Genomic DNA, 13,540 nt, shown 5'->3' with positions numbered 1-13,540 from the left:
TTCTTCTTGCTCTCTGCTGCACTCCTGCTAACTCTCTTCGACTTCCTTTGCTTGCTCAATGTATCATCTGTCGCCTCCACACTCGGCATAGAGCTGTCCCCATTCACATCATCTTCTTTGGCAGGCTCTGCCTCTGGCAGAGACTCGCCCTTACCTGCCGCGTCTTTGGAGGTGTCTTTCTTCTTTTTATCAGCTGAAGTCTTGCTACCTCTCTTTGACTTCCTTTGCTTGGTACTGGGCATAGGAGGGGTGTCCTCAACCATGGCGGCATCTTTGTTTGCAGGAGCTTCTCCCTTATCCGGTGCATCTTCGGAGGTGTCCATGATCCTGTCCCTGGGCATAGGAGGGCTGTCCTCAACATCAATGGCCACTTCTGGTTCCTTTGCAGCAGCATCTCTCTCACGCGATGAGCTCTCGCCACGCCTCCTTGATTTCTTCTCCTCCTTGGTCGGAGCATCATCAATGGCCTCTTCTTGTTCCTCTGCAGGAGCATCTTTCTTGCGCGATGAGCTCTCGCCGTGCCTCGATCTCTTCTCCTTGGCCGGAGCATTGCCATCCCCGCCGCCCTTCTCCTCCGTCCTCTTCCTCTTTGTCTGCTGTGTTGCTGCCACATCAGCATCAGCATCAGCCTCAGGAGCAACGGCAGCAGCAACATCCTCAATCCCCTGGAAGATGACAAACTCAGGAAGCTCCATTGGACACCTCAACCGGTTGAAAGACCTGAGCTGCGCCATGGCGGTGGCAAGGTCGAGACGATCGGCGCCGGCCAGTGGGCTCCTCCCCAGCGCCGAAATGTAGTCGACGAACGGCTTGGCACGGAACGTGTCCCTCATGTACACCTCGTCCACCACGGCGCCGTAGGCTCCTTCCCTGATCCCTGAGTTGTGAATCTGCTGCTTCCTGGCGACGGCGGGCGGGGAGCAGGAGCAGGAGAGGCCGGCCTCGATGCGGCGGGTGACCTCCTGCAGCGCGGCGTCGACGGAGGCGACGTAGCTGGAGACGGTGCTCTGGGCGGCGAGGCGGGGGAAGTGGGCGCGGAAGGGGCGCAGCGCGGAGGGGTCCATCCAGGCGAAGGTCCGGTCCCAGAAGTAGGCGACGAGGGGCGCCCCCGGCCTGGCGTGCCGGAGCGCGAGCTCGGAGGCGTCGGCGGCGTCGAAGACCTGGGCCGGCCACCAGGGGTGGCTCCGCACCTTGCACCACACCACGTCGGGCGGCGCGAACCCCTGCTGCCCCTCCTCGTCCTGGAACGCGCAGTCGTACCGCGGGCGCGCGCCGGCGCCGTCCTCCTGCTCGCCGCCGCCCTCCTTGTGCAGCTTGGCGCGGGCGCGGCGGGGGCTCTTGAGGACCTCCTCCACCTCCGGGCGCATGACGCGGATGCGCGATGGGCGGGCGGGGGCCGGCCCCTCGCCCTCGGGGGCCTGCGCGGCCATGGCGGCTGCGCGAAAAGAAGCAAGACGGACAGGGGTTAGGGCACGGCGCGCTGGGGTTTGTTCCGTACAAAAGAAAAAGGCGCGATTTTTCGCCGTGCTTTCATTCCGAGGAGGGAGGGAGGGAGGGAGGAGAGGCAAAGGGCTTACCGTCGGGGAGATCTCGGCCGCCGGGGATCTCGCCGGAGGCGGGGGCGGGGGCGGGGGTGGATGGCAGCTGGCTGGCTGGAATGGGGAATCAATCGGGGGAGAATGGATGGGAACACAGAGCCTATAGAGAGGAGGAACAGCAACAGCAATACTTGGAGGGTTTGGGGAATTCCTGTTAGGACAAGGGGCCACTGGTAAATAATCCCACCCTGGCTCTGCCTCTGCTTCATTTTGCAATTTGGCCCCCTTCTTTCTCCTGTATTTTTAAAAAGGGGTGTTCAATCACACCAAAAACATGATGCCTCCCTATTCCTGCCTGGTGATGGAATTTCTTCCTTTTTCTTTCATTTAAAGTGAAGAAAGAAATGTAGTAAATGAATTATCCCGAAATGAGATATTCGTGTGTGCGGCGCGATATAATTAAGGATACACGCTATGTATAGCATTTATTGATTCCAGCTGGGAACAGATATGCAACGTAATTTGTCCGATGCCGATGAAAGGGCGGTGTGTATTGACTCCAGTAGTATCATATGCGACAATAATTTGTTTGTCTGAGACGGATGAACGGACGGTGTGTATCGATTCCAGTTGTATCAAACTCGGCAATAACATGTCCGATACGGATGAAGGAACGGTGTATATCGATATCGGCAGTATCAAGTTTTTGTCACCCACACGGTGTATGCACCATTGCAAGCGTATACGGCGACTGTTTCCTGGCATTGTGTTTTACTGCTTCACTTTTCTTCCTTCACCATCCACCATAAGAAAATGTTTGATACTTTTGTTGAGAAACTAACGAAGAGGGGTAGCTTGTTACGGATTTTGCTAGTGATTGTTCATGAGACTCTTTGACATTGGCTCAGATCATTGCATTTTTTATCTCCTTGTCATACTCTTCAACGGTCTTTGGTCCCTTGATTTAACACTTGGAGCTTCTTGAAGATGTCACGAGCATAGTGCTTGAGCACAAATCTCGCTCTCATGATTCATCGCAAGTAGCAATAGCTTTCTCCTTGCTTTTGTCAAAGTTCTTGTGTTTGTTTCCACCATATGAGTGTGTGGTCGTCGAACTCAAGCGATGACATGGAAATGTTCTTCGGCTCGTCAAAGTTATACACCTGGAAGATCTTGTCCATCTTGAGGGCACAAGAGATGTAATCATTGGGGTAGATGACGCCGGAGAACTTAGGCATTGTGAACTTAACCTTCCCGAAGCATTCCTTGTTGTCTTGAAGGTGGTGTGGTCTTGGAGGTTGCGAATTTGAAGTTGCACTTGGCGTTGATGAGGTGGGTTTTCTTCATGTTCTTCATTGTTTGCCTCATGATCCATGCGAGGTGTGTTGGCCATGCGCCGCATGTCATGACGTTGTTCTGCGTGAGCTTCTTCCTCTTGTCGTGCTTCTCGTGCTCGATGTTGTTGTTCGTTCGATCAATTGATGTGTGAGAGCACGAAGGTGTCATTACAATTGCGTTGCTTCGTCAGTGCGACGAGCTTCTTCTTGGTGATGTGCATTGCATTCTTCATCTTCTAGGCGGCACACTTCTTATTGCCGACTTTGTTCTTCTTTTTGATGGACTTTTTCTGCCCGGTCATCAGGGGCATGTTGTTCGTGAGCTTCACGTTCATGGTGTTCATGGTCAAGGATGCGGTCTATCAGTCCATTGCCCCGACGAGGAGGTGGAACTTGGTTTTCATGGTGGCGTACAACTGTGACAGCTAGTATGAGAGAGCACTATGATGAATACCACGACATGACTGCTCAAGCTCACTCATCCAGACAGGCTCACTATGGACTTGATGGGATGCAAGAGAGATGGTCCAGTTGGACTTAAGATACGGTCAAGGATGGAGGGACCCGTCAGGGTCAGCTGTTGGTGGCCATGACGCAGCCAGGTCAAGGTGACACAATGTCTCAAAGGTTGTCATCAACTACAACCTATAGCGGGGGGTCGCAGGAGTCAACGAACGGCGTCTGAAGGAGGTCTCTCAGAGTCACTACCTATAGGGTGGGAGAAAATACATGTAAGGGCTAGGCTAGCTGAAATTATATTGAATTAATACACATGAAGAACTCAAGAGCAAGAGTAGGGTGTTACACCTCGCCTGTGGCCCGAGCATGGGTAATTTTTCCTCCCTGTGTCGTGTGGAGTGAGTGGAGTGTTTTAACCCCTGGACGAAATATCTAGGAGTTGACCGTAGATCTTATCTCCGCAATCACCTGTCGACGGGATGGTTATAAGAACAACTGCTATATAGTGTTTAAAAGTAGGGAGGAGTCAGATATGATTACTCCAAGTTCATACTCAAAGAAAAGAGCAATCATGAAGCAGGCAAGGGGGCAGGTCAGATCGGATGAGCGGATTGAAGAACCTGATAATGTTTATCTAGTTAGTTGTCATTGTGGTGTTGATGTTATCTTGTGCCAGGTTAGTACATCAGGCTGAATGTTAGTTCTTTTCAGACATCATTACGTTCCACTTCTCCGCTTTATCTTCTATGTATTGTCTTCACGTCCATGCAGACTACTAGCATAATTTTAGTTGTATTGTGTAGTAATAACCTGCTACAACTTCCGGTGTCGGGCACGCGGGTATGACCTTTGTGAAATACATTGCATTACAACTTAAGAATTTTGGGTCAACTATGTATATTATTAGCAGCCACTGAGATTTTTTATGTGTCATGCAGATGATGATCGGTAGACCTTGAAGCAGGCCACCATGCATCACCGAGCAGCTGCAAAGATTGCATCACCTGGCTGAGACAACACATAGATAAGCAGAGGGTGAAAGACTTGTACACCTTATGTACTATTTCAATGTTATTGTATCATGTGAACTTGTAAAAAAAATTGTACTATGGGTACTGCAATGAAAGATATGGTGTCTTTGTACCTTTATATTATAGTGTTTTATTTTGACTATCATTAGTAGGGGTACGTACCTAACAAGAAATAGTTAGATCCTTGCCATAACAAATGGAGGCGGTTATTTGTACTAAACCGCTTGCGACACGTAAACATTGGAAGTGTTTATGCATTGCATTGTCAATGATATTGTAGGCGGTTTCTAAATTGTTGGCCGTGCGGAGTATTAGCGACACAAGCTTTGAGGTGGATTCGGGAACCACTATCGGTCCATCTAACTAAACTGCCTCCAAACCCTAATTCTGTACCAGTGTGGTGCATCCGGGACAATGTCGTCGGGAATGAGCGGTGGAGCAGTTGGCTCAGTTAACGAATCTGGACGCGATGTAGTTGACACATTCTTCTTCTTCAAAGTTCACGATGACTGTATCAGCAGAAGACCTGTAATTGAGGAAGCCGGTGACGGAGTGCAAAGCTATTTCATATCATCATGAGGAGAAGTGGAGCACTCATGGTGCTCTTCATATCCAATATCAAAAAAGTTCTTGCATAGTCTTCTGAAATGACATACTAGCCCAAGTGCGATGAAATGTTGCGTGCCCGACATAAGTGTTCTAGATAGAAAGCTTTCACACTTTTTGTGGACATGAAGACTTTGTTGAGTCTGTTGACGAGACCACTCATGATGCCTATCATATTTCTGCTGAAGACTTGTGAGAAGTTCATTATCAATCACCACCCTTGTCTTTTTGCACTGAGAAACAAAAGTGTCAATAGTCTCTGTAGTTTTGATGCTTTCTTGTGCGGATTGTGGGACTAGCCAGTCAATTTTTCATAAGCATTTTCTTTACCTATGGCACCTTGCAAGGCATTTTCTTTAGTAGAAGGAAGGTGAAGAAATGAGTAGTGCAGTGTTGCGAGTGGAATCTTTCAAAATAGGGTGAGCCTATCTTTTTGTGTGAAATTTTGAATTATGCAAGTAAAAAATCAAAACAAGTCTAGAAAGATGAGGGGAAGGGGCTTCAAATTGTGGCAACCCTACTCATGATACCAAATGGTAAGGGGCAAACCGTTGGGTGGCCCAATTTTCACGATTTAAAGGTGGACTTGAGGTGAAAAACTTCATGAACTCAAATAACAATACTCGAAAGAAACACTCACAAGGACAAGATTCACACCAAAGTTACTCAAAACTCAAGTCAATGCAATATACACCTCAAGATCCAAGAACAACAAAGGAAAATAGATAAGTAGGCTAGTTCATCCCAAAATCTCTAGGAGAAATGGAGGTCTTGAGAGATAGATATTCTCCAACTTGTAGGAAGCGGAGGTCTTGTAATCAGAAGGATGCTTCTCCCAAAAGAGGTCTTAAACTAAAGTCAAATGCTGGGTATTGCTGGTTTTGCTAGCGATTAGCCGATTACGGGTTGAAGGGAAATCAAATAGCAGCATCGTCTTTGATGAAAGGTCAAGAATAATCAAAGTGAAATGTGCTACAAAGAAAAGGAAAAAAGAATCAAGTGAAAGTGGGCTAGAGAGATATTTGAGTGACTAAGAGGAGCGCAGCACCAATATGCAAAGTGGCATGCATCAATTCACTTACTAGTAGTCAGCACATGTGCTCAGGATTACCAGAATCAACTCATTAACTAGTGGAGTACTAGTACAAACACCATGCATGTCAGGAGTAGTAGTACACAAAGATTGGAATTCCGACGATTAAAACAAGACATCTCCAGCCATTACGTTAAGGCGGTACAATCTCATCCATTACTGCTTTAGTAGATGTGGTACGTACAAACATGTCATTCATTTCCCTTAAGAATGATGGTGCTCCTCAACTTGCAAGAAAATGCTACAGCCGTTGGGTGATAGACTCTCCTCTTGATTTTTTTTACTACACCCAATCAATAGAAAATCAAGTGCACCCGCAAAAAAAGAAATCAAGTGATGATACGTACGTATCACACAGCCGAAATGGATCGACCAACACAACAAACAAAACTATCCCTGTTCCTTTCCATCCGTACAAATGTCAACCTTATTGCTCTCTTTCTTTCTTTGAGACATCTTCAGAGATCCAAGCTACTAGCACTAGTATAGTAATAAATTGTTGTACGTTGGGATCAGCGTAAAGAGAAAGCTGCTAGTCCATAAAGGATTACCTCTGTCCTAAAATTCTTGACTTAGATTTGTCTAGATACATCCCAAGAGAGGAGTTTTGGGACGAAAGGGGTAACTCATGATTGACCCCCCAAGCCGACAAACGAGTCGAAAAAGAAGCAAGGATGAATTGGTAAATTCGTTTCCTCCGCGCATGCATTTCTTTGTTGCTTCAAACACCAGTGCATGTTTTCTAATAGGAGTATGTTTTTTCATCTGGAATCGGAACCATTAGATTCACGTCCAGACAGGCTTTCAGTTTTATCACATAAACCACATACAAGTATGAACATAGTAGTAATTATATGTCTGTCTCAACAAAATATGGGCTTATATTTTGGCAATGTATGTATTAGTTGGATTTGATATTTATGAGTGAAGTAATTCTGTGACCCACAACACAATGATCCAACTCAAGTGCAGATTAGTAAAAGAAGAAGAAAAAAAAAGGTGATCAAAGCAAGCAAATTGGCACCAAAGTAATCCTGAAGGAACTTCACCTTGTGGTGTAGCAGAGGAGAAACATGAAAGCATAGGTTAAAAAGATATAGCCACAGAATTAATGTGTGTGACTAAAGATATCTTCATTTGAAAACAAATTAATGAAACCTACAACACACATACATGGTGGGGAGCCAGCTGTGGCCTACTTGTAACGGAACCATTGGACGAGGACGGTATCAAAAAGGAAATGAACTACTTCCCCTCGACTTCTCTCTTGCTCTCACCTACCCCTTCTCCTTCTTCCTCACCCCGATCCCCTTTCTCATCTCTCCCCAAATCCCTCTAGATCGGGGCGTGACAATCTGGTATTCAGAGCCCATTTTCCCCCCGCCGTTGGCTGCCGATCGATCGGTAACATCCACCGGGTCAGGTGCGCGCCGCTCCGGCGAGCTCGCACAAAATCCTGCCCGGGGTTCGATCTGATCTTGTGAAACCATGACACCACCATCCAAGCCCTCGGCGCAGACCCGCCGCGTGCTCGACGCCATGTCGGAGACCACGAACAAGTTGCAAAACTTGCTCGAGTCCGTCATCCGCCGCCTCGACGCAAATCAAAAGACCGCCGACGAACGCCACCAGGCGCAGGTCGCCTACAACGACCAAGTCTCCGCCGAGCTCAAGCTCCTGTCCAAGCAGATCGACCTCACGCAAGCCGATGTGGACGAGGCCCGCAAGGGCGCGCCGACTGTTGATCCCGCGGCGACCGTCTCCGAAGCTGCATCTCCATCGGGCGTCACGGCCACCGCGGACTCCTCCGCGCGCCCTCCACCACCCCCACCACCACCACCGAGTCGCCCTCCGTCGCTGCCCCTCTACATAGATGGTGCAGCACAGCTTTCGTTCGCCCGCCTCGTCAACCACGGTCCACCGCTGCTCACCGCGCGGTCACCATCGTCCTCGAAGCTCGACCGCCACGGCGACCACTACATCAAGCCGCCCAAGCATGATTTCCCGCGGTTCGACGGCGACGCCCCGCACATCTGGCTGGACCACTGCACCACCTACTTCGAGCTGTACCGCGTGCCACAACATAGCTGGGTCACCACCGCAGCGCTGTACATGGATGGCCTGGCCGCAATGTGGCTCCAGGCCTATCGACAGATGCACCCTGGGGTCAGTTGGCAACAATTCAGAGCTGCAGTGCAAGAGGAATTTGGTCCAGAGGAGTTCGAGGTTCAGATGCACAACTTCATTCAGTTAAGGTAGACAGGCAGTGTTCAGGATTATCGCCATCACTTCGAGACAGCCATGTACCATTTGCTAGCTCTGGATCCGACCTTGAGCACCAAATTCTTCATCTCATAGTTTCTGATCAGCCTCAAGGACGAGCTGCGCCTCGGCGTCCGATTACAAGCACCTACCAGCATCACTCGGGCCGCCGTGTTTGCTCGTATTCAGGAAGAAGAGTTGGAGAAGCAGCGCACAGCGCGTCCACGCATTACACCAGTTGGGAGACCACCACCAGCTGCACCACCACCAGCCGCTGCTCCAGTCCGCGCCGCACCTGCACCACGACAAGGGGGCGATGATTATGCACGGGAGCGCCAACTGCGCGAGTTTAGAAGAGCGAACGGCCTCTGTTTTCGCTGCGGGGACAAGTACTCCGGAGAGCATCAGTGCAAACGCACCGGCCAGATCCTGATGATTGAGGTCGGCGACTTCGGCGAGATCCTTTCTGACGACACAGTCCACACCCTGCAATTGCTTGATGCATCGACACCACAAGAACCTGAATGCTGCTCCTTATCCCAGCAAGCGCTCTCTGGGGAGGAAACACCATCCACAATTCGTCTCCGAGCTCAAGTGGGCAATCAAATTATGTTGCTCTTGGTTGATTCTGGAAGCACTCACAGTTTCATCAGTGAAGCTTTTCTCTCGCGTCTGACAGTTCGGACAGAACAAATGCCCCCAGTTTCAGTTTGAGTGGCAAATGGGCAACGACTCCGATGCACTCAAATCATGCGAGGATTAACTTGGGAAGTGCCTGGACATACATTTCACACGGATCTACGCGTCCTTCCACTAGATGCTTATGATGGAGTGCTGGGCATAGACTGGTTATCAGCTCATAGTCCCATGAACTGTCACTGGCAACACAAGACCATCGAGTTTGAAACCCAGGGCAAGTGCGTACACTTACAAGGAGTGCGCACCTCTGACTTGCCTCCAATATCCCAGCTCGACGCGTATGACCTGCACCGAATGGAAGTGGCTAATGATATCTGGACTGCAGCCTTGGTTACTGTGGAAACAATGGGAAAAACTAACCCTGAACCAGTTTCGGCCAATATTCAGAAACTCTTATCTGAATATGAGGACGTGTTCTCTGAACCCAAAACCCTTCCGCCCAAGAGGCAATATGATCATGCCGTCAACCTGGAGCCCGACACTGCTCCAATTAACACGAGGCCATACCGCTACTCACCAGCTCAAAAGGACGAGATCGAGAAACAGGTCCAAGAGATGCTTCAATCTGGGGTGATAGCGCACAGTCTGAGCCCGTACGCAGTGCCAGTGTTGTTGGTTAAGAAAAAAGACGACAGTTGGTGTTTTTGCGTGGATTTCCGGCGTTTGAACACGGCGACAGTGAAGAAAAAATTCCCGCTACCAGTGGTCGACGAGCTGCTCGACGAACTGGGCGGTGCAGCCTACTTTTCCAAGATCGATCTCCGCGCCGATTATCATCAGATTCGCATGCGCGAGGAGGACGAAGAGAAAACGACATTTAAAACACACCACGGGCATTATCACTTTAGAGTGATGCCGTTCGGTCTCTGCAACGCCCCGGCTACGTTTTAGTGCCTCATGAACTCTGTGTTCGGCCGACATGTCCGTAAGTTTATCATCATATTCCTCGATGACATACTGGTCTTTAGCTTCGATCTCCAGGAACACGAGGAACACCTGCGCATCGTCCTCAACCTGCTCCGCGAACACCAGCTGTACGCGAAGGCCTCCAAGTGCTCGTTCGCACAACAGAAGATTGAGTACCTGGGGCACGTCATCTCCAAGGATGGTGTGGCCACTGACGAGAGCAAGACCAGTGCCATGAGTGCATGGCCCGTGCCCACTACGCCCACCGAGCTGCGCGGCTTCCTCGGCCTGACTGGCCACTATCGCAAGTTTGTGCCCCATTACATCATCACCGCAAAGCCGCTCACGCGCCTGCTCACCAAGAAGGGGTTTCTCTGGGACGACAAGGCGTAGACAACGTTCGAGATGCTCAAGCAGGCCATGGTGAGCACGCCCGTCCTCGCGCTCCCCAACTTCAAGCGCTCGTTCTCCATTGAGACGGATGCGTGCGACACTGGCGTGGGAGCAGTATTGGTCCAAGATGGGCACCCTGTCGCGTACCTGAGCAAGGCCCTGGGCGTGCGCAACCAGAAGCTTTCGGCCTACGAGAAGGAATTCCTAGCGGTCATGATGGCCATCGACAAGTGGCGACCGTACCTCCAGCGCGCCCCGTTCGAAATCCTCACCGACCACAAGAGTTTGTGTTCGCTTGGAGACCAACAACTCGTCACCGATCTTCAGCACAAAGCAATGTCCAAGATGGTGGGGTTGCAGTTCACATTTCGCTACAAGAAGGGCACGGACAATGGCGCGGCCAATGCACTCTCCAGGGTGGGGCATCTTCTGTCGCTGGATGCTCTGTCTGTGTGTCAACCTCAATGGCTGCAAGAGGTGGCCAATTCGTACGAAACGGACGCCGATGCGCAAGAACTACTCACCAAGCTCGCGCTCTGTTACACTGACGACCAGGGCCGCACCCTGCAGCAAGGTGTGATCAGGCAACGGGGACGGGTGTGGATCGGCGCCAACACCGCACTTCAGACGAAGCTCATCGCCGAGCTGCACCACAGCGTCGTCGGGGACACTCCGGCGCCACAGCCACATACCACCGGGTGCGCAAGTTATTCGCCTGGACCGGCCTGAAGCGCGCTGTCGAAGATTTCGTCAGGCAGTGCAGCATATGCCAGCACGTGAAGCACGAGCAAACGCACCAGGCCGGCAAGTTGCAACCACTCCCAATTCCTCAAGAGCCCTGGCAGGAGATCACCATGGACTTCGTCGAGGGGTTGCCCAAGTCCGATGGCTTTCACGCGATCATGGTCGCCGTCGACCGGCTCACCAAGTACGCCCACTTTGTCCCTCTCCGCCACCCCTTCAACGCCGCTCAGGTAGCCAGATCCTTCTGGGACAACATCATCCGTCTCCACAGCGTGCCGCACTCCATCGTCTCCGACCACGACAAAGTGTTCACCAGCGCCATGTGGCGCGAGATCCTCAACGCCGCGGGCACCAAGCTCCTGTACTCCACGGCGTACCATCCCCAGACGGACGGGCAGATGGAGCGCGTTAACCAGTGCTTGGAGATGTATCTGCGATGCTCCGTCCACGACACACCTAAGCAATGGCGCCAGTGGCTCTCTGCAGCGGAGTTCTGGTACAACTCGTCGCACCACGCCTCCCTCAACTGCTCCCCATTCAAGGCACTATACGGCAGGGAGCCCAACCTCAGCGGCATGCCAGCGGTCCACTCCAACATACCCACGGATGCGCCACGCAAGGAGATCGATTGGGTCGCACACACGGAGTTGCTGCGCGCCCAGATCGCGCGCGCCCAAGCGTGTTTCAAAAAACAAGCAGATCGCCACCACGCTGAGCGCGCCTTCGACGTGGGCGAACAGGTCCTCCTCAAGCTTCAACCGTACGCCCAGTCCTCCGTCGCCAACCGCCCCTACTGCAAGCTGGCGTACAAGTTCTTCGGTCCCTTCACGGTGATGGAGCGCGTCGGCACCTTGGCGTACCGCCTGAACTTGCCATCGGACAGCCGCATCCACCCCGTGTTCCACGTCTCGCAACTCAAGCCGTTCATCCCCGACTACACTCCGGTCTTCGCTGAGCTACCCAAGATACCGGACCTCATGGCTGTGGACCGCGTTCCGATCGCTGTCCTGGACCGCCGCATGATGAAGAAAGGAGGCGCCCCAGTCGTCCAAGTATAGGTGCAGTGGAGCACCATGCCGTCGGCGGCGGCTACCTGGGAAGACTACTACGTAATACGGCAACGCTACTCGGACGCACCCATCTGGACGGAGGAAGATCAAGCAGCTCAAGAGGGGGCAAATGTCACGCCTGCAGTTCAGCCTGCAGCGGACTAACCAGTGCAAGTGCAGCTAGCCACTTGCAACGACCAAGTCATCGTGGGTTCCAGCGGCCAAGTGTTTGCGTGCGTATTAAGCCAAGTGTTGGCGTGTGTGGGGAGCCAGTTGTGGCCTTGATACGTCTCTGTTGTATCTACTTTTCCAAACACTTTTGCCCTTGTTTTGGACTCTAACTTGCAAGATTTGAATGGAATTAACCCGGACTGACGCTATTTTCAGCAGAATTACCATGGTGTTATTTATGTGCAGAAACAAACGTTCACGGAATGACCTGAAACTTCACGGAGCAACTTTTTGGAAAATATAAAAAATACCTGCAAAAGATGAAGGCCAGGGGGCCCACCACCTGGCCACGAGGGTGGGAGGCGCGCCTGCCCCCCTAGGGCGCGCCCCCTACCTTGTGGGCCTCTCGGTGCCTCTCCGACTCCAACTCCAACTCTATATATTGTGTTTCGGGGAGAAAAAAAATCGGAGAGAAGGATTCATCGCGTTTTACAATACGGAGCCGCCGCCAAGCCCTAAAAGCTCTCGGGAGGGCTGATCTGGAGTCTGTTTGGGGCTCCGAAGAGGGGAATTCGTCGCCATCGTCATCGTTAACCATCCTCCATCGCCAATTTCATGATGCTCACCGCTGTGCATGAGTAATTCCATCGTAGGCTTGCTAGACGGTGATGGGTTGGATGAGATTTATCATGTAATTGAGTTAGTTTTGTTAGGGTTTGATTCCTAGTATCCACTATGTTCTGAGATTGATGTTGCTATGACTTTGCTATGCTTAATGCTTGTCACTAGGGCCCGAGTGCCATGATTTCATATCTGAACCTATTATGTTTTCATCAATATATGAGAGTTCTTGATCCTATCTTGCAAGTCTATAGTCACCTATTATGTGTTATGATCCGTTAACCCCGAAGTGACAATAATGAGGATACTTACCGGTGATGACCGTAGTTTGAGGAGTTCATGTATTCACTATGTGTTAATGCTTTGTTTCGGTACTCTATTAAAAGGAGGCCTTAATATCCCTTAGTTTCCGTAAGGACCCCGCTGTCACGGGAGGATAGGACAAAAGATGTCATGCAAGTTCTTTTCCATAAGCACGTATGGCTATATTCGGAATACATGCCTACATTACATTGATGAACTGGAGCTAGTTCTGTGTCACCCTAGGTTATGACTGTTACATGATGAACCGCATCCGGCATAATTCTCTATCACCGATCCATTGCCTACGAGCTTTCCATATATTGTTCTT

At 50.9% G+C, this 13,540-nt stretch overlaps 1 protein-coding gene and 1 pseudogene across 1 annotated transcript; one reads left to right on the top strand and one right to left on the bottom strand.

Moving 5' to 3' along the window:
• Positions 1–5: 5 nt before the first annotated feature.
• Positions 6–1,430, bottom strand: LOC119344203 (the record flags this gene model as incomplete). The annotated part of the gene is made up of 1 exon (XM_037614755.1): positions 6–1,430. A coding segment is annotated over exon 1 (1,425 nt), but the record flags the coding sequence as incomplete, so codon positions are not given.
• A 6,122-nt stretch (positions 1,431–7,552) lies between these two features.
• LOC119344202 lies at positions 7,553–11,053 on the top strand (annotated as a pseudogene).
• The last annotated feature ends 2,487 nt before the right edge of the window (positions 11,054–13,540 follow it).

The sequence above is a fragment of the Triticum dicoccoides genome, unplaced genomic scaffold (genome assembly GCF_002162155.2).
Source record: "Triticum dicoccoides isolate Atlit2015 ecotype Zavitan unplaced genomic scaffold, WEW_v2.0 scaffold159194, whole genome shotgun sequence".
Taxonomy (NCBI): domain Eukaryota; kingdom Viridiplantae; phylum Streptophyta; class Magnoliopsida; order Poales; family Poaceae; genus Triticum; species Triticum dicoccoides.
This window is presented reverse-complemented; position numbering and strand designations above follow the sequence as displayed.